Genomic DNA, 25,230 nt, shown 5'->3' on the forward strand with positions numbered 1-25,230 from the left:
GGGAGAATGACATGGTCAGGGAGACAGGTTTGGCGCTGATGCGGGCGATGAAGAAGGACTTGGTCTTGATCAAGGAGAGATGGGCAGGGTGTTCCATTGTATGGACTGAGTTTGTTCTGCAGAGGAGTTGGAGGGGGGCTGTAAACCCTGGGGCGGTGGATAAAGCGAGGAGGAAGCTCAACACGGAGATGGTGCGGTTTTGTCGTCAGGTAGGGGTAGGACGGGTGGCTCATAAGGACCTCCGGTATGATGCGCGGGAGCTCTTTCGGGATGATGGGGTACACTTATCCTGGATGGGGATGGACCTTTATCTGTTGGAGTTGCGGGAGGTCCTAGCACGGTTGCTAGGGGTTTACAGGCGCTAAGCGTAGCAGGCGTTTCCGCAGAGTTTTTGGGGGGGCAGAAAAAAGGGAGGAAGGGGCGTATCCGCCGACACTTCCCCCTTTTGTCTGGGTGGCGGGGTGGTTGACAGTTGGCCGGGATTGGCTAGAGTTTGTTGTTATAGGTTTGATAGTTTGGGTCCAGGAACAGGGAAAGGGTAACCAGTTTGGATAAGTTTAGATTAGAGGTTGGATAGTTACAGTTGCACAGAAGGCAGGTAGGGGTTACGGTCAGGGGAGTTTGGCCGTTGGAAAGGCTACATGGTGTAGGATTGGGTTATATGTTGGTTATGGTTATGTTGTATTTTGGGGGATGGGGGAACTGATGTGGGGATCGTAGGGGTGGGGTGAAAGACCAAGGGGTCAGGAAGTTATTGTATAGCGAGGCGTTAGTTTTGTAAGTCAGTGGTCTGGTGGTCTGGTGTCAGCTTGCCCCTCCTCCCCCCTTAATCTCCCAATGACGGTTGTGCAGTCTCACCTTTAGAATCCCACAGCCTTGAGTTTGCCTGTGTGTCCTCCAGTGCCGGTATCTCAGGGTTAATGCAAGTGCAGATCTTTGTGCCCTCTGGCGGCGCAGCTGATGTCGTCTTTCCGCTGCGTGGCTGCCACCAGTGCCAGCCCGGCGCACACCATCCGTCCCCTCTCGGCGCTGTTTTCTCCGCCACTTGTTTGTTGCTCTGGCCTCTGTTACGCTACTCTGGCGGTGTGAGGGGTTATTGCGTTTTTTGTGTGCCGCCCTCCAAGGCGTTTTTTGTGTGCCGCCCTCCAAGAGCGGACACGCAAGCCCGGCGGCTCCCCGCTACTCGCAGCAAGGATCGGCGATGCCTAAGGTAGAGTACCTGGCTATCTGCACTTCTAGTCACTGCTGCAACATATTTAATTGGAGAGTATGTCTTCCAGTCCCCCGCCCTCCAACAGCAGGGTACCCCTCACCCACAGCAATGACTGGATCTATTCTCCCATGGCAGTGGTCTTCAACCTGTGGGGAATCCCTTTGTGATTGAGAGGGGTAATTGAAGGTTTGCTGGTGGACAAAGGGACAAAGCTCTGGCAATGTGGATGTTGTAATTGTAATTGAATTTTATTTACATAGCGTTTACTACCCCTGATGAGGGGTTGAAGCGCTTTGCTGTCAGTAGCACGCTACACCGGAACCCAAGTAAAGAGGTTAATATTAGATTAGTAATCTTTTTTTACTTTCTTTCTGCATTAGTTTTGCTAGGTTAGTGCTCTTCTTTTCTTGTATGTTTAGTAGAGTTTAGAGTAGGGATAGAGTGATGGGAATGGATTTGAAAGGCGAAATAGTTAGTTGTTTTTGTAACTAATGGTTGTGTCCATGTCAGTTGGGTGACATGGGTAAAAAAAGGAGGGTAAAGTTTGAACAGGATGTTTGGAGTTTAGGGATGAGTCAGAGCGGAGGGCTGGGACATATGTTGAAAGGATGATTTCTTTTTCTTTTTTTTTTATATCAATGCTGTCTTGTGGTTACTCCAGGAATAAATATGCACATTCCGACTATAGACAAGCACTAGGAGGCAGTCATTATGGGTCAGAAATATACATGTTGCAGACCAGTTTATTAAAAACATGATCAGTTTAGTCAATTGGGGGGCCTAATCTAATTGTTTGTTCTACTCTGCTGGTATGAGCCCAATGTTCAAAGTTTTTTTTATCACTAATCATTTAAGAGCAGTAAATATAATGAGCAGAGAGCTGAGGTATGGCTCCCAAAGAAGAGTTTAAACATGAATTCCATTGTGCATTTTTGTGCCCGTTCTTGACGTGTTTATGAAAGCAGAACACATTGTAAATCAACATCTACTTTGTGGGCACACAAAAGAGCTATATGGTGCATTCTTATTGCATTCCATTGCCGTTTTCGCCAAATACAATGTAAGACGCTGTAATCGCAGCCTCAGAAACAGTTCTGCCTTCTGTAAGGGCTGTCAGACCGGACCATAAAAGACTGGAATAACAGAGCCCCCAAAGTGTCTCTTCCTGTTGCTGGAGAGACCTCAGTGTCACCTGCATTTCATAGGTTCGAATTCCAGCATGTCTTCTTCCCACTATTGTTAAAAATTAGTGTTAATGACTTGGGTGACCTGAACATAAAATAGTTTAGTGCCAAATGACAATTTACTTTACGGTGTGAGCTATAAAAATTGTCAGTTAAAATAAGTATTTTGATTGGCCTTTCTCTTGAGGCCCTTCAGAGGAGCATGATGCCTCGCTTACCGCCACGCTTCCAACTGTAAATGCATAGCACAAGAAAAAAGATTGTTTTTTTTTTCTTAACAAACAACAATGGAGCACGCTTTGCAATCTGCCTATTGCGTGCGAGATGTAATATTGCCTATTTGGGGCACAGCACGTTCGTTTTCGCTCCCCCTGTTACATTTCTTCCCCTCCTGTCAGCGAATACATTAATATAAGCAATCTATAATGTTCCAGGACATGCAGTTAAAATTGCGGTTTGCTTTTAAGTGCCTGCCTGGTAGGTGCGACATGGCTTTCGTCTTCTCATTCTCTGTGCATGATTCCTGCATGTCTGAACTGTAACTCTGTGACCTCAGGTCAGATGACCCCTGTTACTTCCTCTTTCTATGTATGCTCAGAACGCCTCTTAGGATTGTTTTTCTGCAGGAAGGTGTCCCTCCCTACACAAAATAAGCCTTCCTACAACACAGGCACCCTTGCACCATGGTGCAATGGTGTCTGCATTTACGCTAGGCTGCCAAAATGGCACCAGCATATGGAAAAAGGACAGGAATGCGTCATATTGGATCAATATGGCACAATCCTACCCTTTCCCTGTGGCGCAGTGACTTGCTGCGCTGCCCTGCTCCACAAACATCATAAATATGGCCTACGATATTTTGAGATACTGGGGAAAGGTAAACCTTCTCAATCCAAGTATGAGATTGCAAAGTTTGTGGAGAGTGATGTGATAATACTCCTTTTGTATTATTCTGGCCTTGTGCAGGAAAGTAGTTTCCCTTGCAGTTATATTTGGGTTTTAGTCTCCTAAAAGGAAAACATAATTTTTTTTGCCCTACATACACTGCTAATAATTATGGCTTCCTTTAGCTGTCATAAATATGAACAGATTAGAAAGTAGTGTTCAAGCTTTTTCCTTGGCTCCATTGTACCGGTACATTTTTTATACCCTGCAATGGTACACACTTCTGAGCATGGTCTTCACTGGTAGATTGTTGTTTCTTGGTGCGATGAAGAGCCTACTGTCTTAGGAGAGAGTATTGAAAAAATATGGCTGTGACTCTATCGAGAGAAAATAAGCCCTGCAATGTATTTCCAATGGCAGCTTCTGCCTTGACTCTTTGAAGGGGTTGCCAATTCTCTTTTGCTTTTTTGTGTAAACTGCACATTTTTGGGTTACCAATTTACTGAAAGTTTGACTGCTATGCCATCTTATCAAGCTCTCCCCTACAAGGTTACATAGCCTTATCACCCATATCTTATAACAACCATTTATCAACCCAGTTATCCTTTTGTGATGTATGCCTTTCTTTTATAGAGGTATTAGGTATGTATTCCTTTTGGCTAAACTTTGGTGTCCAAAAGCACACTCTGGACGATGATATACATAAGTAACCTAATGTTACATTAGATAGGAGGGTGTAGATGTTGCCATTGGGAGACTCACTCACAGTATTTAGTGTGAAATGGTGAATAAATGCACTTGTGAGTCTTCCTGTCTCTCTCTATTCCTTTGCAGCAGGCAGCCAGGACCAATGCAGGGAGTAGCAGGAACCAATGTGGGATGATAAAAAGGACCCCTGCTGTGAAGCGGGCAGAGGTACACCACAACCAGTTAGAATGAGGAAGAAGGTGACTCTATTGATGGAAGGACTGTGCCTACCTGGAGAAAGACAGAGTCACACTCAAAAATATTCCTGGTGAAGACTACAGGCACTGAAGAAGGAGTGGTAAACCATGACACCACGCGCCAGGAGAAGTCTGATGATGGGGTTCCTCATGGCCAAGGAGAAGAACTTGTGGTCTCAAAAACACTCCCGTCCAACATTCGGGTCTGAAGTCATCCCCACCACCATCCACCAGGCCCCACCAACATCATGGCCTGAGGCTCCCTCTCCTATCATGCCTCCTCCCGCCAACAGTGTATGCCCAGAGCACCAGAGACTGAGACTGTGCTTTGCTCCGGATAACCCTAAGCCCTACCTTGTCTCCTTGTCCCTGTCCAATATACTTGGGTCTAACAAGTAGTTCAAGGAGGCAAAATAGGTCACCACCATGCCATTCCCCCATTGAACCCACTCCTCCCTAGCCACTGTCTTAGTCAGCCTCTCTTTATCCACCACCACTGCCCCTTCGTCCCAACCACTGTGTCCAGATCATTAGTAGGTTTCAATCCTGACTCAGACCTGCACCTGAGTACATGGTGAAAATCACCTTCGACTCTGACTTGGAGGAGGCTTAGCAGCTCCGGCCCTCAACCCAGGACAACCAGGAGGAAACCATGTCCAAACTGGGGAATTAAACTTCCATTTTGATGATCGTTTTGTACTTTTGTTTACCTTCGACTTTGAATTGTGACATTTGGGACATCTGGACTTCTGTGTGGGTATATCGTTAGGACATTTGACTTTGGTTTTCATATTGTGTTGCCCTTTGAATGGCATATACATGCTTTTAACTAGCATTTCAACATTGATCAAGTTCTGCCTGTCCACATGAAGTTTAGTAAGCCTCCCTGGACACAGGACTCTCTTTAGTTAGCTATTCCTTCCCTCTGGGCATGTCTTCTCCAAACCCTGCCACAGAAACCATGCCCTTTGACTGTGAGATGGAAAGGTTGATTGTACAGTTCTTTAAAAACTCTAGATAAGGCCCTAAGTCATTCCATGTGTTTCATTATAATCTTTGATTACATATGCTAGTGACTGGTTAGCAACTAGATTGTGTTTCGTATTGATTTTCGGATACACCTTCCTATTATAACAACAAATGAGAAAAAAAAGATACATGGTAATAAAACCCAATTGTCTTTTAGCCTGACCATCCAATGCTAGCTGAGCCCCGAGGTAGACTGGATGTTAAGTTTTGAAGTTCTCTCACTTTTTACATAAAGAACACAAAGAAGAAATATAATTGTCCCACATAAACAATAGACACTGCATAGTAATTTCACTCACTCTGTTGTGCTGTGTGTTAGTTCTCTCGCTTGGGTGTTACACTGAACAGGAACTACAAAAAAAGAGAAGGAGTCTCTCTGTCAAGGGAGGTAATGACAACATTCAAGCATTGAACTTTAGCTGCAGTTTAAATCAACAGAGTGAAACCAAACGCAGCTCACAGACAAGCATAACTCAAACCCAAGCATCACGTGATCAGAAAAAGCTGGATTTAAATCACCATGTGATTTTTCTCACATGCAATACAAAGGTATGCTTTGAATATTTCCATCTTGCTAAAAGTGCCTTGAAGGTAGACCCCCAGATTGTTTTACTTAACAAATTCTTACTGTCCCTAAATTATGTTGCTCTGATTTATATTACAAGTGTAAGACCTCACATCCTTGTTGTGGTATTCTTCCAGCCTTTCTGCCTTCACTCCCCTATTTTTGTTGAACTCACTTTCATTGGCATCAGCACTATATGTGCTTTTATCCCTATTACTCAGTCGTAAATTGATTGTTTCCCTTAAACATGCTAAAATTAGTATACACCTAATTGGTACATTTAGTTTACTTATACTTCCCTAGTACATGGTACTACATGTACCCAGGGCCTATATTAAACACTATCAGTGGGCTGCAGCACTCTTTGTGCTACCCACTAAAGTAGCACTGCAAATGTCTCAGGCTTGCCACTTTAGCCTGTAACTAAATAAACTTTTGCAGGCCTAAACCTTCATTTTTAATACATATAAGTCACCCGTAAAGCAGGCCCTAAGGGCTCAAAGGGTAGGGAACATGGCATTTCAAAAGTAGGACATATGTTCTTAAGTTTTGCATGTCCTGATACTGAAATACTCCTAAAATCGTTTTTCTGTGTAGCAAGGCTATCACTACCATAAATTAACACTGGGTTAACTTATTGCACTGAATAAGTGATAACTTCAAGTTGGTAACAGATAGCAAAAAATGTCTTCCACTCATTTTAATTGTACTTTAAATTGCTGTTTAATGGTAATGTCATATTTTAAGTTACTATATCGAAAATGGCACTTTTGAAAAGCTTGAATTATTATCAGCCACTGGCAATTGCTTGGGTTGAATCCCAATCAATCGTCTTTTGCCCATCATGCTACCTCAGTTTGGGTTCAGGCATAAGCAAACCAGTCTTGACCCTGCATCATTAGGAAGAGCCCAACATGAAATGCCATCCCAGGTCCTTCCTGTACCGGAACACAAGCAACCCAAGTCCAGTTTTCCCTTGGTGCGAGTTCAACAGTCAGGTATAGCTTGGTTCCAGTGACACAGTGAGCATGGGACTCAAGTCTGGGCATATCCATCCCACGTAAGGCATCAACTGTAATAACAACACAGTAATGGGTGGAATACTTGAATTAATTACAGCCACTGCAAGTACTCGAGCCGCATCCTAATCCATCGTTTTTTACAGACCATTTTACTACCTCAGCTTGGACCCAGCTATGTGCAAATCAGTATTTACCATGCTCCAATAGGAAAAGTCCATTCCACACTGTCAGACCAGGTCCTCCCTTAACCAGAACATAAGCAACCCTAGACCGGTTTCACCCTGATTAAGGCTCATTAGTTGGGTTTAGCTTAGTTCCAGTGGCACTGCAAGGAAAGTACACATGTCTGGCCATGCCCAACACACTTAGGGCATCAACTACAACAATAAAAAAAAGAGATAGATAAAATGCTTAATTAATTACATCCACTGGCAATTGCTCAGGCTCCTCCAAATCCATTGCTTTTTGCCCACCTTATCATCTTAGTTTGGACCCTACCACGTGCAAATCAGTCTTGACCCTGCTCCAATAGGAACAGTCCAACCAGAATGCCAGGCCAGGAACCTGAAAAAAAGCAAACCAAGTGTGATTTTGCCCTTATTAGAGTTCCAGTAGCACAGTGAGCATGGGATCCATGTCAGGGTATTCCCATTGCACTAAGGCTGTCAACTGCAACAACAACACGCTGAAGAATGGAAGGCTTGAATTAATCCCAGCCACTGGCTATGTCATGGATCTGCTCTCCAATCCATTGTTTTTCACCCACCATGCCATCTCAACTTGGCCCCAGCCATATGCAAATTAGTCTTGACCCTGCACCAGTAAGAACAGCCCAGCCCAAACTGCCAGGCCAGGTCCTCCTTGAAATGGAACACAAGAACTGCAAGACTGGCTTAGCCCTGATAAGTGCTAATCAGTCGGGTATAGCTTGGTTCTAGTGGCACAGTAAGCATGGAACTCATGCCTGAGCATACCCATTGCACCCACTTGAACCAGAACGCAAGCCAACAAATACTTTTATCTATACTTCAGAATTATGCATGAAGTAGGACAGGTCAGTCCAGATGTGGATGGCGTTCTCACTGTGCCACCGGAACCAAGCTATGCCTGGTTTATGAGTCCTAATAAGGGCAAAACCGGTCCTGGGTTGCTTGTGTCTCGGTTTAGGGAGGACCTGCATGGCAGGTTGTGTTGGGCAGTTCACATGGGAGCAGGGTCAAGATTGATTTGCATATGGCTGGGCCAAACTGAGATGGTGTGGGGTTAAAATAACAATGAACTGGGCTGCAATCCTTGGTAATTACGAGTGACTGAAAATAATTCAAGCAATCCATCCATCATTTTTTGTGTACTTCAGTGTGATGCCATAAGTGGGACGAATACGTCCAGTCATGGGTAGCAAGCACACTGTGCTACTGGAACCAAGCTATACCCAGCTGACGTGCCATAATAAGGGCAAAACCATCATAGATTGCTTTTTTGCATTTCAAGGAGGATGTGGACTGAACATTCAGACTGCATGTGTTCCCATTGGATGAAGAGTGATTGCATATTGCTGCGTCTAAACTGAGGTGGTATGGTATGCAAAGTACTGATGGGCTGGAATGAGGCATGGCATGAGTAGTTACCAGTGGGTGAGATTAACTCAAGCATTCTATCCATCACTTTCTTTGTATACTTCAATGTGATTCTCTAAGTGGGACGGATATGCCCTGGTGTGGGTCCAGTGTACTCTGTGCCACTGAAACCAAGCAATACCCACCTAATGAGCCCTGATAAGGGTGAAACCCATCATTGGTTGTTTGTGTTGTGGTTCAGGAAGTAGCTGGACTGTTCCCATTGAAGCAGGTCAAGACTGATTTGCATGTGGCTGGGTCTAAACTGAGGTGACATAGTGCGCAAAATAATGATGGACTGGGATGCGACCCGAGTAATTACCAGTGGCTGAGATTAATTTAAGCATTCCATCTATCAAGTTTTTGAATACTTAACTTTAAGAAAGTTGGCATTTTTCTGCTTAAATCAAATGTGTCTTTCTGCCGGTATCCATGGCCATATGGCTGTGAATTGTTTTCCTGTGGTGTGTTGTGTATTTGTTCCCGACATGGGGACAAAAGGAGTCTGGGTGTAGAGGGAGTGGATCTCTCTAACAGGATACCTGGGGAGGAGGTATGCCCAACCCACCTTACACTTCAAATAACCCTACTTGCAGCACAAACAAAGTAACCTGACACCAGGCCCGTCTCTACCTTTGTTCATCTAGATATAGTGGAGCCAAACCCAGAGAAGAGGGAAGTATTTGCCAGAACTATTTTGGGAGTAGATCAGAGATTGGCCACCATCAAAAGGCTGGCACTGGGTATAAAAGTTCCACCCTCTGAACCTCTCATCAGAACACTCCTGAACCTGTGGAAGATTCAGAAGAAGAACTGCCCTGCTGTCTGAAGAGGGAAGACTGGACCTGCTTCCCTTGAAATGAAGATTTCCAAAAACGACTCCAAGGGTCAGTTGCCTGACCTCCTATTTGAGCTACAGATAATCAACAAGCTTCCAAAGGCCCTACAACTGCCCAGCTGACTGGCACCTAATGGACCTGACTGAGCCCTGCTGCTGGCCTCTTTTGGGGTGAGTCTTGGCCCCCATAGGTGCCTCTCAGGTCCTGGACCCTTGGCTGGCACCAGTGTATCCTCCTTGAGTCCCAAAGTCAAGCAACAGGTGAAAATCCAGAGGTTTGGGCTTCTTCCCCACTGCAAATCAGTTCCTCGTGTCAGCAATGGGCACCTCGTCTCCCCCATCGTGAAGTTCCGAAGGGGACCTGTTTTTCATGGCAAACAATGACCAACAGAATCTCCTGCCAACACAAAGCTTCAGTGGCTGCTCCTCATGCTGACAACAATTTCCTTGTTTTCTCCGTCAACGCTGAGCCACCTCATGCAGACTTGGACTTTGAGAAGGGAAACTCTTCACCGGAATAAACTGGGTCCCTGTATCCCACCCATAATCCATCACAGTTGGCCTGAACTGGTGACTTTGACCCAGTCTAGCGTGACCAAATACCCACGAGTGGCCTTTTTTTGCTTTTTGGCACTATTGTTCACCTACAATTTTAAAAACTCTTACCTCTGGTTCTACTGACTGGATCTTTGTTGTTTTGGAGCTGCATAAACACTCTACACATTCTTATGTGCCAAGCTACCAGAGAGTTAAGCACAGGTTTAATTAGTGACTTTTGTGGTTCACCCTGACAGGGATTGTGTTTATTATTTCACTTAGGCTTCTACCCCTCTCAACTAATAACCCAACTTCTTCAACAAGCATAAGGCAGATCTGTTCAGACACATTTGTCTCACCTTCTGACTAGTCCCAGCAGCAGATCTGCATAAACATGTTTCAGTCCCCAATCTATGGCAAAATATTGTAGATGTGAAGAGACAACAGATTATAACTTGAAAACACATTTCAGTATTACCTGCGGTAGAATTAGAAGTGCTGGTGGGTGCATTTGGGGGAGGGATGACAGCAATTTCTGAGGAGAAAATAAAGGATCTGACCCAGGCTCCATAGCTCCGGGTTGTTATTCCATTCCTTGTGGATTGCTGGTAGCTACTTTGTCCCGGGCTCTTCTCCACTGTCACTGAGCCTCCGGCATTTGTGAGTTTTCCTGCATTAATGGCAGCTCTGCAAATGGAAGAATCCTGAGAAGAAAGGGGGGTCAACAAATATTCAAATGTGATATCAGTCAGACTTACTTCTGATTTCTTCTAACCGGCAGTAGTATGAATAATACTAGACAATCAGTTTGAGAACTACTGAGCCCTTTAGGCTGGATAACCTCCAATCAGAATGTCACTGGATCACAACAATATCTGCTCTCAAGATCATAGTCAGATCAGATCTAGTGATAGAAAAGACATGGAATCAAGCATTTTCCTCTTTCATTCTGACCTCCACCTGAGACTGGATCTTACACTATTGTCTCAAGATCTCCTTCTTTTCTATCCTCCTAACGATCTACTTCCCCTCCAATTTTAACCTGACCTGCTTGTATATATGATGTAATTCTTTGCCAAAATTCCAGATGTCTCGCTTATTTGTGAACTTGCAAGGTTTGCTGCTTAGCAACTTTGCATACTTTTTTCAAAAGTTAATCTTCACGAAGAGCAAAGCTTGCAATTTAAAAAAAGAAGATGTGTCAGCTATTGCACATTTGTACACTTCTGCCAAACCATTCCTACTGCTGCTCATGACCGGAGTGACAGCATGTGGACTACCGCTGATTGGCAGCTGTGATATATGGAGCAGGACTGACAGCAGGTAGCCATTGGTGTGCTTCTGCCTAGAGGTAGATGTTTCCCAGGTGTGGTAACAGTTGAACTCCCTTTTCTCCAGTTCAAGGTTGGCCTCCTGATGTGTTTCTAATGCCGTGCATCTTGAGCTGGATTTACCACCATTACTGGGCACTACATCTGGCTGCAGAGATTCCCAACATCACCTGACTTTGTAGGTGAAGTTCGTAACTTCTCCCACCTTGGTTACTCCTTGCATGTGTAGCTCTATCTTCTACTCTTCATAGTAATTCACCTCTAAGGACCCAATGTAGGTGGCTAAATACCTGTCGGTAACCCCGAAATTCGGTAAATTTCAGGGTTACCGACCGGTATTTAGCCATTCCTAATATAGGTGATAATTCGGTAAATACTGAATCGGTATTTACCGATTCGGTATTTACCGAATCTGTTTTTACCGAAACGGTAAATGCAATGTAGAAGGCACATAAAAGAGTGCTTATGTGCTTTAAGAATTTGTTAATTACCACCAACTTCAAGTTGGTGGTAATTAACGAATTCCTTTAAAAATTCACTTTTGAAATTTTTTTTAAGTGCCATGTGGCATACAGGTACATTTCAAGGGTGCAACAGGGTGCACCCTTGAAATACCTCCCGGTATTACCGATTCGGTAATACCGAATCGCTAATACAGAATGGCTTTACATTCATTCCTATGGGCCTCAAAGCCCATAGGAAGGAATGGGTAGGTATTCCTTATTACCGAATCGGTATTACCGATTCGGTAATAAGGAATATTAAGGAATCGGTATTTTTTACCGATTCATTAGCTACATAAGAAATACAGACTTCTTAATACCGAATCGGTAAAATTTGGTATTAAGAATTCGGTATTTATGTATTATCTACATCTGGTCCTAAGTCTTTTTGGATTCCAGAGTACCATGCTACTCGCCGAAAAGTGGTTCAATGCCTCGTCAAGGGAAGTAAGCGCTATATAAATACAATTACAATTACTATATTCAGACAGTGACTATGTAATATATCTGTTTTCGCATCAGTCACCATTGCTTGTATATGAGATTATTGTACAAAGAATACAGTCTGACATAAACGACATATCCTAATTATTGTTTACAAAACATCAACCCACTGAGTGTAGATTTTCTAATATTAGTGCCAATGGAGGGATCTTTTGTAGACAATATTTGGCACAATATTTATATCATATGGAATGCTGGCAATTGCTTTCTCGTGCCACATCCTACAGAAAGAATCCTGACCGAACCCAAATATCACAAGCACCAGATCAGAACCATAACCGAGCTATGTCTCCCAGTCTTCTCGAGGTGCATCAGGCAAAGCATGTCCAGCACCACATTTTGGGCCTAAGTCAAGGAGAAAGGCAAAATGTGCCAAGCCCATGTTAGCTACTCTAATAATAAATACTTTAAATGAAATATTCAAAGCTAACCACGGGGGGAGGCCTGCACTATAGAAATACTTTAAAAAAATAAACAGCAAAAGAAGCAAAATACTGAACTATTGTGGGTGTAGCGTACTTTTGGTTTTACAAAGATGTTTAGAACAGAAGTTTGCAGGAATTTCTGTAAATTTTGATTTTTAAAGTATCATCATTCTTCCTCTTTGATATTGGCAACCCCTGCATAAATACTATCACAATGGCGTCAAAAATATTGGGACAAGTTGCCTTGGAGACTGAACAGTTTACAGATGTTTTTTGTGAAAAGAGTATTTCATAATGGATCGATGTTGGAGCAAAACATTTGGTGCCAGATGTATGACCCTACCAATTTGCGGGTCGCAAATTGCGTCATTTTGCGACTCGCAATGTGCGACTAGCAAATAGGAATGTACAACAGTGTCTCAGGCACTGTTTGCAAATCCTAATGGGGTCGCAAATTGCTTGCCTCCTTAATATTCACGAGGCAGGTGCAATTTGCGACCCTATTAGGAATGGCGAGCACTCCCAGGAATGACGGCCTGTTGGGGTCAGCAGACGGCCATGTCTGTGACTGATTTTTAAATAGAGCAGTTTTTTTTATTTTTTAAGGCAGCCCGTTTTCCTTAAAGGAAAACAGTATGTATTTAAAAAATAAAAATAAAATGCTACTCTTTCATTTTTTAAGAGTAGGCAGTGGTCCGTGGGACCACTGCCTGCTCTTAAAATATATTTTCAATGCCAGTCACAAAGGGGAAGGGGTCCACATTTGAAATGGGTGGTAAACTGCGAGTGTTTTGCGGCAGCAAAACAATCTGACATTGAAGTGCAATCGCATGCCCCCTTCCTAATAGGGAGTCGCAAACCCTATTTTGCGAGTTGTAATAGGTTACCGAGCCGCAAAATAGGGTTTTTTAATAGGACAGACCTATTTTGCGGTCACAAATGGGCTGATTTCCCGTTTACAAGCGCAAAAAATAGTCGTGCATCTAGCCCTTGATCCATAACAGTGGCTTTCTTCTTAGTGTTACCTTAGTTTGAATTTTGAATTTTCGACCTGTCTACTCTGATTGTGAAACTCTAGATGGATCAAGCTCATCTGACCCACCTTGTTAAGTTCTTCTTTGGAAATAATGCAGCGGTTCAGCCTTCTGACTGGTTTCCCTGAAATTTAGTGGTGGTTGTGTGGGTGATTGAATGTTGCAGAGCACTTTAGCTAGGGATCTCTGGACCCTCTTTTAAGCTACCACCAAACTTTAGAGTGTACCTTCTTTAACTTTTCCTTGAAACCCATGAGCCAAGGACTCAGTCCGATTTTCAAAGGAAGCACGTTCTAGTTTCTAGGACCTTAAACTTGCTTGAAATACAGGTTAGGGTGTGGCTCTCTATTTCCTCTTAAGTCCTGCTTTGTTTCCTTCTCCTTTCAAATTCTTTATCTGATCATTGTTCTACTAGCTGAAGTGTGGATATCCGAGTATTGCCTATATATGGAAGATAGTTCTTCTAAGACTAGGGAAAATATACTTCCCCAAATAATGGATAGGAAGAAGCAGTCATTGCGGTCAGCTGGCATATTTGGACTAATTCATCATGATCAACATACTAGCGATTTACTGCTTTCTATCCTTCGTTGATATGTCTGACGTACCAAACTGAGCTTTCAAAAAATAAAATGACAATCACCATTGTAGGCATAAAAGGGTAAGTATATCCTACTCTGTGTTCACACAGACACTTAAACACAAGAAGATGACCTACACAAATCAAAGCAATGGGAGAACTTCATGTGATCTCAGACCCAGCTCTACCCCTGGCCTACACCTTCATCATTAAGCCTTTTACTCACGTGTCGTTCCTGTAAATAAGGCAAACATCAAAAAACAAGAAGATACCCAATCATGGCAAATAGAGAATCCAATCCTGGGAGAAAAAAAACTTTAGCCACTAAATTTAACATAACTTTTTACTCCCCCTGTTTTTACATAAAACAAGTTAACACTGGCACTCTAGGACGGCAAAAAGAATTATGCCAAGTGGTGAGTTTACATCAGTGTGTATATCTGACCCCCATGTTATCACCATCTGCGTTATTGTTGTTTGTTAAGATTACCAACCCCACATGTGCCATAGTTTCTCCATATGTATCTTGCTTCTACAACTAAAGGATCAACACAGAGAGTGGATGCAAACTGTACAAATTCTGCTCTATCATGATCTTACATCTGTGTAGATGTCAGTCCCCCACACCACAGCTTCATGACTCTGGCATCCTTCTGGGCAACTAACTCTAGAATGAGACAGTGTGAGAGAGAGAGAAAGAAGGCGAGGCAGAGAGAGAGAGAGAGAGAGAGAGAGAGAGAGAGAGAGAGGTCATCAGAATCAATTAACATTGTGCGCTCTGCAGAACTTTATAACTTTATACCATGTTCAATGGGTAAGGTACTCTGACTCACAAATGTAACTGATGTAATACTATCCAAGAACCTTTGAGATGCATTTTACTTTTACTTGTTTCAATTAATCAATCTTAGTTTTTATCTGGGTTGCTACATAGTGTGTTTCTGGACCATGTTTTTTCCAGCCTATACTTTTACTTTATGCGCTCGCCATAGATGGTATACTTCGAAGTGAAAACAAGCTATAAAGACACAATTGTTTCCAGGGTGGTTAGAACTTATGCACAGGGGTATAAGCTTCTCCGTTATCAAGAGTGAAACACTGTCCACCACAAGTTACATAAGACAGACAGTATTCAATTACTATCCTACTGTCTCCTTTATCATCATAAGGGGTGTCGTACCAGAATGTGATTATACTACTGATTATCGATCCCCAGAATATCGACATACAAGAATATTATGGATAGAATATCGAGGGACAAAATATCAAAAGGTACCTGTGTGTAGGGAAGAATACATTTACTATTTCTAACTTCACATCTACGTAACTTGACGATATATATACCGCCAAGTTACAAATATGTGGAGTAAGGCCTAAAAATTCTATACTTACTTACCTGTCACTATTGCGGTTTCAATGGTATGCCTTTTTTTCAAATGCTATTAGGACACAATATTTATGTCAAACAATATTTCTGACAATGATTTGCTGACATAAAACCTCACAGACTATTTTTTTATGCTGGGTCCTCCTACATCTTATTTAGGACCTTGGGACTGTTTATGTTCATCTTTTACATTTGGGTTCTATCATATCAAACTTTATTTTGGCAATTTGAGCAATCAAAGTTTTGCATAAAAGTGCAAGCATTTAAATACAATTACAGTTAAGAAGATAAAACAGTAAAACATTTAAAAGAATACAAATTTTGAGTCAGATGGAGGAATATACTACATTCTTGGGTTAGTTATCCAAGTGTCCAAATTTGATAGCAAACAGTCTGGACTGCAAGAGAGTTTGAACGGATGGACATAGTGCAAGATTGTAAAATACGCAGTTGTGCATGCAGTAGCCTCAATGAGCAATGGATAGAAGAAATCTTAGCGACCAATGGAAATGGCCATTTCTGATGCAGGGTGGTTCATGTAGAAATGCACAATGCATGTAATTGGGCCTGTAAATTAAATGATAATAGTGGGCCTCCAGCACTTATTTTTCCAGCCACTCAAGTAGCCACTTAAAACATGTCCCAGGCCAGCTATTACAGCCTGCATGCAGTTTTGAACTGCCAATTCGACTTGGCAATATGACCGGCTTGCCAAGCCATAAACTTCCCTTTTATTACAAATAAGTCACCACTAAGGTAGGCTGTATGTAGACCATCTGGCAGAGTGCATTGTAATGAAAAGGTTATACATGTACTTTTACATTTTACATGTCTTAGTAGTTAAAAAAACTGCAACACTTCACTTTTCGCTATAGTGTGGCCTATCTCTCCCATAGGATAACATTGGATGCCTTTTTACATTTAATAAGTGCTAACCTTTGATTGGGAACAAGTACAGCTTTCAAATCTGGTGTCTGAGAAGTTGTAATTTAAAATCTTCTTTAATGATCAAGTCAGATGAACAGAGAATGTAGATTTTATTACAAGACCAGAGGCTACCATTATGCATATTTCTTTTAATGCTAACTACAAGCAGCCACTTAGAAGCAATACATCATAAAGTGAAATAGATATAGAATAGAGTCTCCCAGATGTACAATAGCCATGCACAGAGGATAGGCTGCCTCTTTTAAATAGGGCCCCAGGCAGAAAAGTACATTTTCTCTTCGTTTTCATGTATGACCTGTATCTTCTAGAATGGGCAACTACATGTGTATGTAGGTTTCTCAACCTAATTTGTATACCTATTTGAATAGACTTGTGCCCTTTTCAAATTAATTTGTATACCTTTCTGAATAAAGCAAAACCAAACAGGATGATGGACGGAGTGTTGAACATTGCAAGCACTCACCCCCAGTCAACTGACCTGGGTTTAATCCATCATCATTCTTTAGCTCACTCCCGCACCCCAGTACAGACATGGCCATATGCAAATCAGTCTGACCCTGTGCCTCATGGGAACAGTCCAGCTCGAACTGCCAAGCCATTTCTTCCCTGGACCGGAAACAAGCATGCTGGGACCGGTTTCGGGTTCATAACCCTCATCAGCCAGGCTATTTTGAATCCAGTGGAAAAGTGAGCAAGGGACCAACGTCTGGGCATACCCTGCCAACTTAGGGCAAACAAAGCAAAACCAAACAGGATGATGGACGGAGTGTTGAACATTGCAAGCACTCACCCCCAGTCAACTGATCTGGGTTTAATCCATCATCATTCTTTAGCTCACTCCGCCACCCCAGTTCAGACATGGCCATATGCAAATCAGTCTGACCCTGTGCCTCATGGGAACAGTCCAGCTCAAACTGCCAAGGCATGTCTTCCCTGGACCGGAAACAGGCATCCTGGGACTGGTTTCGGGTTCATAACCCTCATCAGCCTGGCTTTCTTGAATCCAGTGGCAAAGTGAGCGAGGGACCCTCGTCTGGGCATACCCTGCCAACTTAGGGCGAACAAAGCAAAACCAAACAGGATGATGGACAGAGTGTTGAACATTGCAAGCACTTACCCCCAGTCAACTGATCTGAGTTTAATCCATCATCATTCTTTAGCTCACTCCGCCACCCCAGTTCAGACATGGCCATATGCAAATCAGTCTGACTCTGTGCCTCATGGGAACAGTCCTGCTCGAACTGCCAAGGCATGTCTTCCCTGGACCGGAAACAAGCATCCTGAGACCGGTTTCGGGTTCATAACCCTCATCAGCCAGGTTATCTTGAATCCAGTGGTAAAGTGGTCACTATACGAAAGTGTCCCAGGCAATGCCTCCATAACATAAATACCCCTGGGTGCTAATAAAATTGTTTCCCGGGCAGCCCCCTGTAGTTGAGGGGATGCCTGGGCAATGCAGTAAATCAACAGCTGATCGCTCGCGAGCATATCGGATGTCAGGAAGTCTGGCAGTTGGACGCTCCCGTGATCAGCTGCTGACTACGACCACAAGTACCCAAAAGCTATTTTTACACCAAAAACCACACTTTACAGTAAAGGAGAAAAAAACTGAAAGACCTGATGAAACAAAGAGTTAATTTACATAAGCTCCTCTAACAAAGCCTTAATTTACATGAGCGCCTCTGAACCTTACTAATCGGTCAGGTTGCCTGCTTCTAACCCATCTATATATATTACTAAGTACTACAACTCATAAAGGAGTGTAAAATCTAACATGTCTGCTGTAGAATCAGATGAGCTTGAGACATGCGCAAAACACTCAACCAGGTCATGTCAACCAAAAGACCCTTAATTGAGGAAGAAGATGGCACTATTGAAAACCCAGAAAGGCCAAAACAGGGAATATAATAAAAAAGGGGGCACAAAATTAAAGAAGAACAACAACATTGAAAGAACAAGCCCCATGAGCACATTGGGAGATCTAAGCACCTCAAATAATTGGGGAGGTCTACGACACAACCTATTAAGGTGTCCAAAGTGGCACACATTATCTAAGTGCTCGTCATAATACACAACATCCTGAAATTTAACCACAGGGGGACCAAATCATGAACCTGCCGGATGAATACATCCTTGACCTAGACCAGGATGATCTAGACTTTGAGATTCTCTGATCAGAAGAAGACGTCCCTTCTTCCTCTAAAGAAATTATAGCCAACCCACTGGGTAAGGAGATGTTCTCTCCACATAATATCAGACACCCGAGGAGCTCAGAATGGTGGCCCCAAGATCACTTAACCAAATTCATAAAAAGTTAGATTAAAAATCCCCTAGAAAGAGAAACACAAAATATCCTAAGGGCAGAATGTCCCAGACCAGTGGTTCCAGAAAAGGTATGCCTGATACCCAACCTTGACCCAGAATCAAATTCCTATTCAAACTGGGTAGAGAAAGGGCATGGAAAGGTAACTGATGGCCTGCCAGGATCGCATGCTTTACATTTTAGGCCTGCTGACTAGAATAATTGATATGGCGGAAGACAGCCACATTAACGGTACACCGTTAGACTACTAAGAGGATGGAGTCAGAAAACCCTGATCCTATTAGGGAACGCTAATGCAGGGATAAATGCTGAGCGACGAAGAGTAGTCCTTACCAAGCTCAACACTAAGCTGAGCAACATGGCTGACCAAGAACACTCAGCAAACCCAAAGAACTCCTATTCGGAGAGGACACAATCAAGACCTTAGGCAAATATGTTGCAACCTTCACAGCCCTAGACAAGGCTCAGAACAGCATGAGTTGATTATGTAACCCTAGTGTTTTTGACAGGGCCGACAGAAGGGGCCGCTCTACTGGCCATGCCTACCAAGGGCCCTACTACAGACAACAATGCTTTGGTTCACATTACCAAGCGAATATCACCCCACCAATCTACCCCAGAGAGGAAGAGACTACCACTCTAGAGGATTCAGAGGGCACGGACAAGGCTCCAGTAATTTCCAGAATGAGTACCAACAACCCTCATTCCTCTTTTTTTCCTGGGAAAGGTGGGAGGTCGACTCAGATTCTTTTTAAAGACTTGGAAAACAATTACACAAGACCCCTTTAGAAGCCATTCAAGGCTTCAAAATAGATTTTTCAAAAACACCCAGACAATCCTCACCCCCAAGAAACCTAGTACTGGCCACAGAACAACTGAAAATAGTAGAGGAAGAGGTAATGTCCATGATAGAGAAAGGAGCAAATATAGAAGTTCCATGGGATCGTATAAAATTCGTAAGCACTCTTTCTGGTAGAGAAAAAAAGACAAGGGTTGGAGACCAGTCATAAACCTGAGACAATTGAATAAATCTCTAATCCACAGACACTTGAACATAAAGGCTATCCACTTCCTTAGAGACATGCTTCTAGAAAAGGACTGGCTAGTGAAGTTGGACTTGAAAGATGCCTACTTCACAATCCCCAGAGTTCCAACCATACCTCCAAATCACATGGAACTGTTGTCTGTTCCAATTCCAAGCTCTCCTCTTTGGGCTATCCTCTGCTCCCTGGTGACATTCTCATTATGTCCCAGCACCACTCTCAGATTCTTCAAGACCTGAATACAGCTGTAAATCTCTTAGAGAGCCTTGGCTTCATAATAAACAAAGAAAAATCTATCATGACTCCCACAAAATCTGTGGAATTCTTGGGATTCACAGTAGACCCAGTAAAATCGCTTTTGCTACAACCCAAGAAGAAAATCACGAAAATACGCAAAGAAATACGACTTGTATTAAAGCGAGACCTCTTGTCCCTAAGAAAACTAGCCAGACTTCTGGGCCTCCTATCTTCCTCTATCCAAGCTATCTTCCGGGACCTTTACATTATCGAGCCCTTCGAACAGTGAAGGATAAAAGCTCTCTGTGCTGGACTATGGTACGGAGACAAAGTAACCCTAGACCACGAGGCCAAATCAGAACTGAACTGGTGGTTAAAGAATCTAGATGATTGGAACGGCAAATCCATTTTCGGAAACTCCCCAGAATTCATTCTAGAGTCAGATGCAAGCCTTCATGGCTGGGGAGCATGTTTACAGGGAGGTCTATGGTCCTATACAGAGAGCTCACACCACATAAACTACCTAGAATTAACTACTGGCCTTAATGCTCTAATGAGCTTCAAACATTCCCTACAAGGCAGATCGGTTATTCTAATAATGGACAATGTATCGGCTGTGGCATACATAAATCGCTTTGGGGGTACAAATTCCTCAGACCTATCGAAGCTAGCCAAAAAACTCTGGATGTTCTGTCTAGAACACAAGATAGCTCTAAAAGAATAATACTTACAGGGAAAAGGCAACATCACTGCAGACTGTAATTCGAAGTTCCTCCAAAACCACAGTGACTGGAAATTTAATGTGAAAGCCTTCAGAACTTTAAATCAGTTCTGGGGCCCTCTGGAAGTAGATCTTTTTGCAAGCAGACTGACATTCCAATTGCAGAAATATTTCAGCCTTTCTCCAACCATGGAAAGGAGTTCAAACATACACATTTCCCCCATTTGCAATGATCTAGAGAGTCCTTCAGAAAGTGAAACAAGAACAATGCTCCTTAGTACTAATAACCCCTTACTGGCACTCCCAGGCGTGGTTTCCGATGAGCTTGGAATTAGCCTGCGAAATACCCTTCATACTACCAGCTGCAGAAGGCATTTTAAGAGACCTAGACAGAAGGGAACATCCCCTAGTCCAGACAGGGACTTTGAACTTTCTTCCTTGGAAAATGTCAAGAGATCTAATGAGATCATAGACCTTTCGAGACAAGCTACTATACTCCTCCGAGAGTCATGAGCTCCTGGAACCCACTATAGATTCAATGGCATCTGGAGAACTTGGGTACGCTGATGCCTGGAGAAGACCCTGGATTTCGTGAGGCTTCTATCATACATGTATCAAACTTTTTAGTTGAATATGAGTGATGAATTACTTACAGATCAATTAATTGCTACAGATCAGCTATTTAGGCAGGCCACGTTCTAATAAATTGTAAGACCATAAGGAAAAATGGCATAATATGCAGAGTTATGAAAAGTGTCAAACTAAGGAGACCACCTGAACCTAAATCAAATTCTAACACTTTTTCTAAACAGTATTGTAAACCTATTAAACATATGTCAGATGTATTGTTACCAAACTATCAGCATGCATAATGGTAGCCTCCGGTCTTGTAATGAAATTGCAATTCTCCTAATAACATAACAAGAGAATCTGGTTTTCATTAAAGACACGGAGGCTAACATTATCCCACACTCCCCCTCCAGTGGGTGGATAAATAAATTACTTAATTTATGATACAACCTTTATTCAATGTATTGTTGAAAATTTCATACAACCTTTATTCAATGTATTGTTGAAAGTTTCATACAACCATTTTTCAACATATTGTTAAAAATGTCATATAACTTGTCCGCTTTGATATTATACCTCAGTTACATGACAACAGAGCATTTATACTCTTTCTTATTTTAGATAAATCCACATAACTGGTTCATCTATACTGCTGTTTCCGCAAGGAAGATGTTCAGAAAGAATTAACTCTGTGTCCTCTTCATTCAACCTTCATTATTTCTATCTGTTTGGAATGCACACAAAAAACAAAGAGAAGAAAAAAGAAAAATAAAGAAAATGTTATATAGACAAAGACTTACCTTATTACCTCGCATTTAAAAAAGGCAGCCTATCCTATGTGCATGGCTATTGTACATTTGGAAGATTCTATTCTAGATCTTTTTCTCTTTATGATGTATTGCTTCTAAGTGACTGCTTTGAGTTAGCATTAAAAGAAATAGGCATAATGTTAGCCTCTGTGTCTTTAATGAAATCCAGATTCTCTTGTCATGTTATTAGAGAATCGCATTTTTAAGGTACAATTTTGAAAATGCCACTTTTAGAATGTTAACTATCAAACCCAGATGTGTATCCGAGAATAGTAAGTGCACTACGTACAAGTCACTTAAAAATAAGTGGACATAAACTTAACGTGCCAAATGTACAAATAGTTACAAGTGAAAACAGTTCTTAAACTATGTAAACCACGGATGAATCACTGTATCCAGTCTTTCAGAAATTGATCAAGTGTGCAGAATTGTTCAACCTGCTTTTATTTCAGTAAGTTGCAGATTAAATCAAGATCATGAAGGAAACTCGAAAAAATGCCCAAATGTCAGCAAGATGATCAGCAAAGTGATTTCTCCCAATGCATTTCAGGCTTTTTCACTAGCCCTTCGTCAGGGAAATCTATAAAAATTAACATTCTAAGTAAAAAAAAACAGTAACTGCTAATGAATCATACAGTATCAAAGATGAGTGAAGAATAAGAAAGCTCATTGGAGGGCAAGGTAAATGTACTTGATGTTGACAGGCTGACAAACCATAGAAGAATAACCAAAGATAGCCAAAGTACAAAAAAAAAAGTGAAGTAAAATGCACAAAAAAGGAGCTGATATAAATGCGGTATCAAGGTTTGTAAACAAAAGTAACCTACGTGACGTAACATGCTTGAACAAAAAGCGCTGCCCAAGTACATCAAGACCAACTCACGAACATGCAATGGTATAGTGAATAGTGAAGTACTAGTAAGCACGACAAGTCAGCGTACCTCTAATGATAAGCGTCATCTAACAACACGGTATAAAAACCCCTCAGCTGTAATACAAAAAAATCATCAAGAACGGGGACAACGTGGGACATCGTACAAGAAATTAACTTATTTTACAAAGGGTTGCTCATGCCTTACCAGGTCGCAAGATCGTACTGTCATGATGCCCAGAAACTGTGGGCCCAGACGCGAAGAACGCACCAAGCGAGTGAATCTGTGTGCTGGTTATGACGTACCTAACGTGCGTAGTGGCTATAGAGATGGGACTAAACGTAAACTGTTGTGTTCGATGAACAAATTAATAAAGTTAACCCGACGAAAAAAACAGTGCATACAGGGTGAAGATATTAAATCAAACAAAAAGTGGTAAATCATGAATTCAACACGACTCATGCTGAAAACATAAACATAAACATAAACCAATGTGAAAAATGAACTGGAGAGGAATAGAAAGGGTCGCATCATCCTACAGCAAAATAAGGTACTAACATAATGGGAAACAATGATTAACTAACACAATAAGACCCAAACCATAAGGTGAATGCCTGCGCTAATACAAGGCTGTACCTATCCAATGATTAACAAACACAATGATATCCAAGCCATTTGTAGAATGTTGGCATTTTCCTGTCCTAACTATTGTGTGCCTGCAGCCCGTTCCTGGGTCACATGAGTGGGTGTAGCTGGCTGTTGGACATTTTGTATATTCCTCCCAAACAGTCACTCAATAGAGGGATTAGGTGTGGGTGGATGGGCCATCACTGGTAGGATGGGGGGGTAGAGATTAGGCCTGGGCTAAAATTTCGTTCCGTTCGCGGAAATTGCGATAATTTGACATTTTCGCGTTCCGCGGAAAGCGCGAAAATGTCAAAATTTCCGCATTCCGCAGCTTTGCGATAATTTGGTTCTTGCTCGCGCTGTAAAATAATACATTCTCGCGCGTGCGCGATCGCCTTACCTGAATTCCTGCGTTCGCCAACAAGTTTTCTTGATCCGGTCACGTTCTCCATGAGATGTTGTATTGTTTTTATCCATTTGCGCTGTCTCGCGAGAGTTCGCGCCCGCAGTGACGTCATGCGTCGCGCGATCACGTCTTTCTTCTCGCGATCATGCACCGCGAGACAACTGAAAACAAGATGGCCGCGCCCGCGAGCAACCGCATGGGTAAGTTGGCGAGCCGCAACCATGCAGAAAATCTCGCGAACATGTGGGGAAAATCTTCCGCATCTTCGCGATATTTCCACGTGTTTGCGATAATTTTTAACATTTTCGCGATAATTTGCGAAAGTGGATTTCGCAAATTCCGCCCACCCCTAGTAGAGATGGGTGCAGCACCACTTCCAACTGAATAGGCTGTCCCTTGCCTTCACATAAAGGACTTATAACCACTGCATTGTTCATGCAGCCAGCCTAGAGACAGGGTAGGGGAGTAAGGAAACTCCAAGCACTTCAGAGGAAAATTTCTGGGAAAGTTCTGCTACTACAATGATGGTACCAGGTTTAAAAATAGGATCCACAGACCCACTCTTCAGTTCACTTTCTGGACCCGTGAAAGAACTCTCAGAGGACTACCTGCTGCTGTGGCCAGCTGTGCACTTCAGAAGGATTATTTTCTACACTTGGAAGGAGCACTTTGCTGCTGAAGCCTGCCTTGAACACACAGAGGTCTGACCAGCTGTTTGAGCCTTGTTCCACTTCTTGAACCTAGGACTACCAAAGTGATTCAAAGGGTTAGCTGGCTGGACTCCTTATCAGAACCTCATGGACAGAAAAGGCTCCAACCATTTTGAACTCGCACATGGACCCAGCCTGAGTGAGTCCTAAACCCCTCCAGTCCTGGGTCTTTGGTGGTGATTTTAAATGTGCCCAGATATCCAAAATCCAAAAGTTGGGACATTACATCTATCTCTGAGACCCAGAAGCCATTTTCGTTGTGTTGTCCTATCTATTTTGTGCCCTGTGTAGTAAGCAAAGCCTCATTTTGAGTATTGACACCAAGAAGCGTAAATTATAGAAAGTTGTGGTGTCAGCACTTTTTTGT

The 25,230-nt window shown here is 42.6% G+C and overlaps 1 protein-coding gene across 1 annotated transcript in view; it reads right to left on the minus strand.

Annotated features, from left to right (window-relative positions):
* The window catches only part of LOC146833841 (uncharacterized), a 750,859-nt gene that overhangs the window by 262,311 nt on the left and 463,318 nt on the right, over window positions 1-25,230 (minus strand). Inside the window, exons 26-28 of the mRNA XM_085599920.1 lie at window positions 14,811-14,877; window positions 10,312-10,537; window positions 5,555-5,606 (exon numbers count right to left, since the gene is read on the minus strand). Of these exons, the coding sequence (XP_085456046.1) occupies window positions 5,555-5,606; window positions 10,312-10,537; window positions 14,811-14,877 (345 nt within the window). The remainder of the gene's footprint in view (window positions 1-5,554; window positions 5,607-10,311; window positions 10,538-14,810; window positions 14,878-25,230) is intronic.

The sequence above is a fragment of the Triturus cristatus genome, chromosome 4_2 (assembly GCF_964204655.1).
Source record: "Triturus cristatus chromosome 4_2, aTriCri1.1, whole genome shotgun sequence".
In the NCBI taxonomy this organism is placed as follows: domain Eukaryota; kingdom Metazoa; phylum Chordata; class Amphibia; order Caudata; family Salamandridae; genus Triturus; species Triturus cristatus.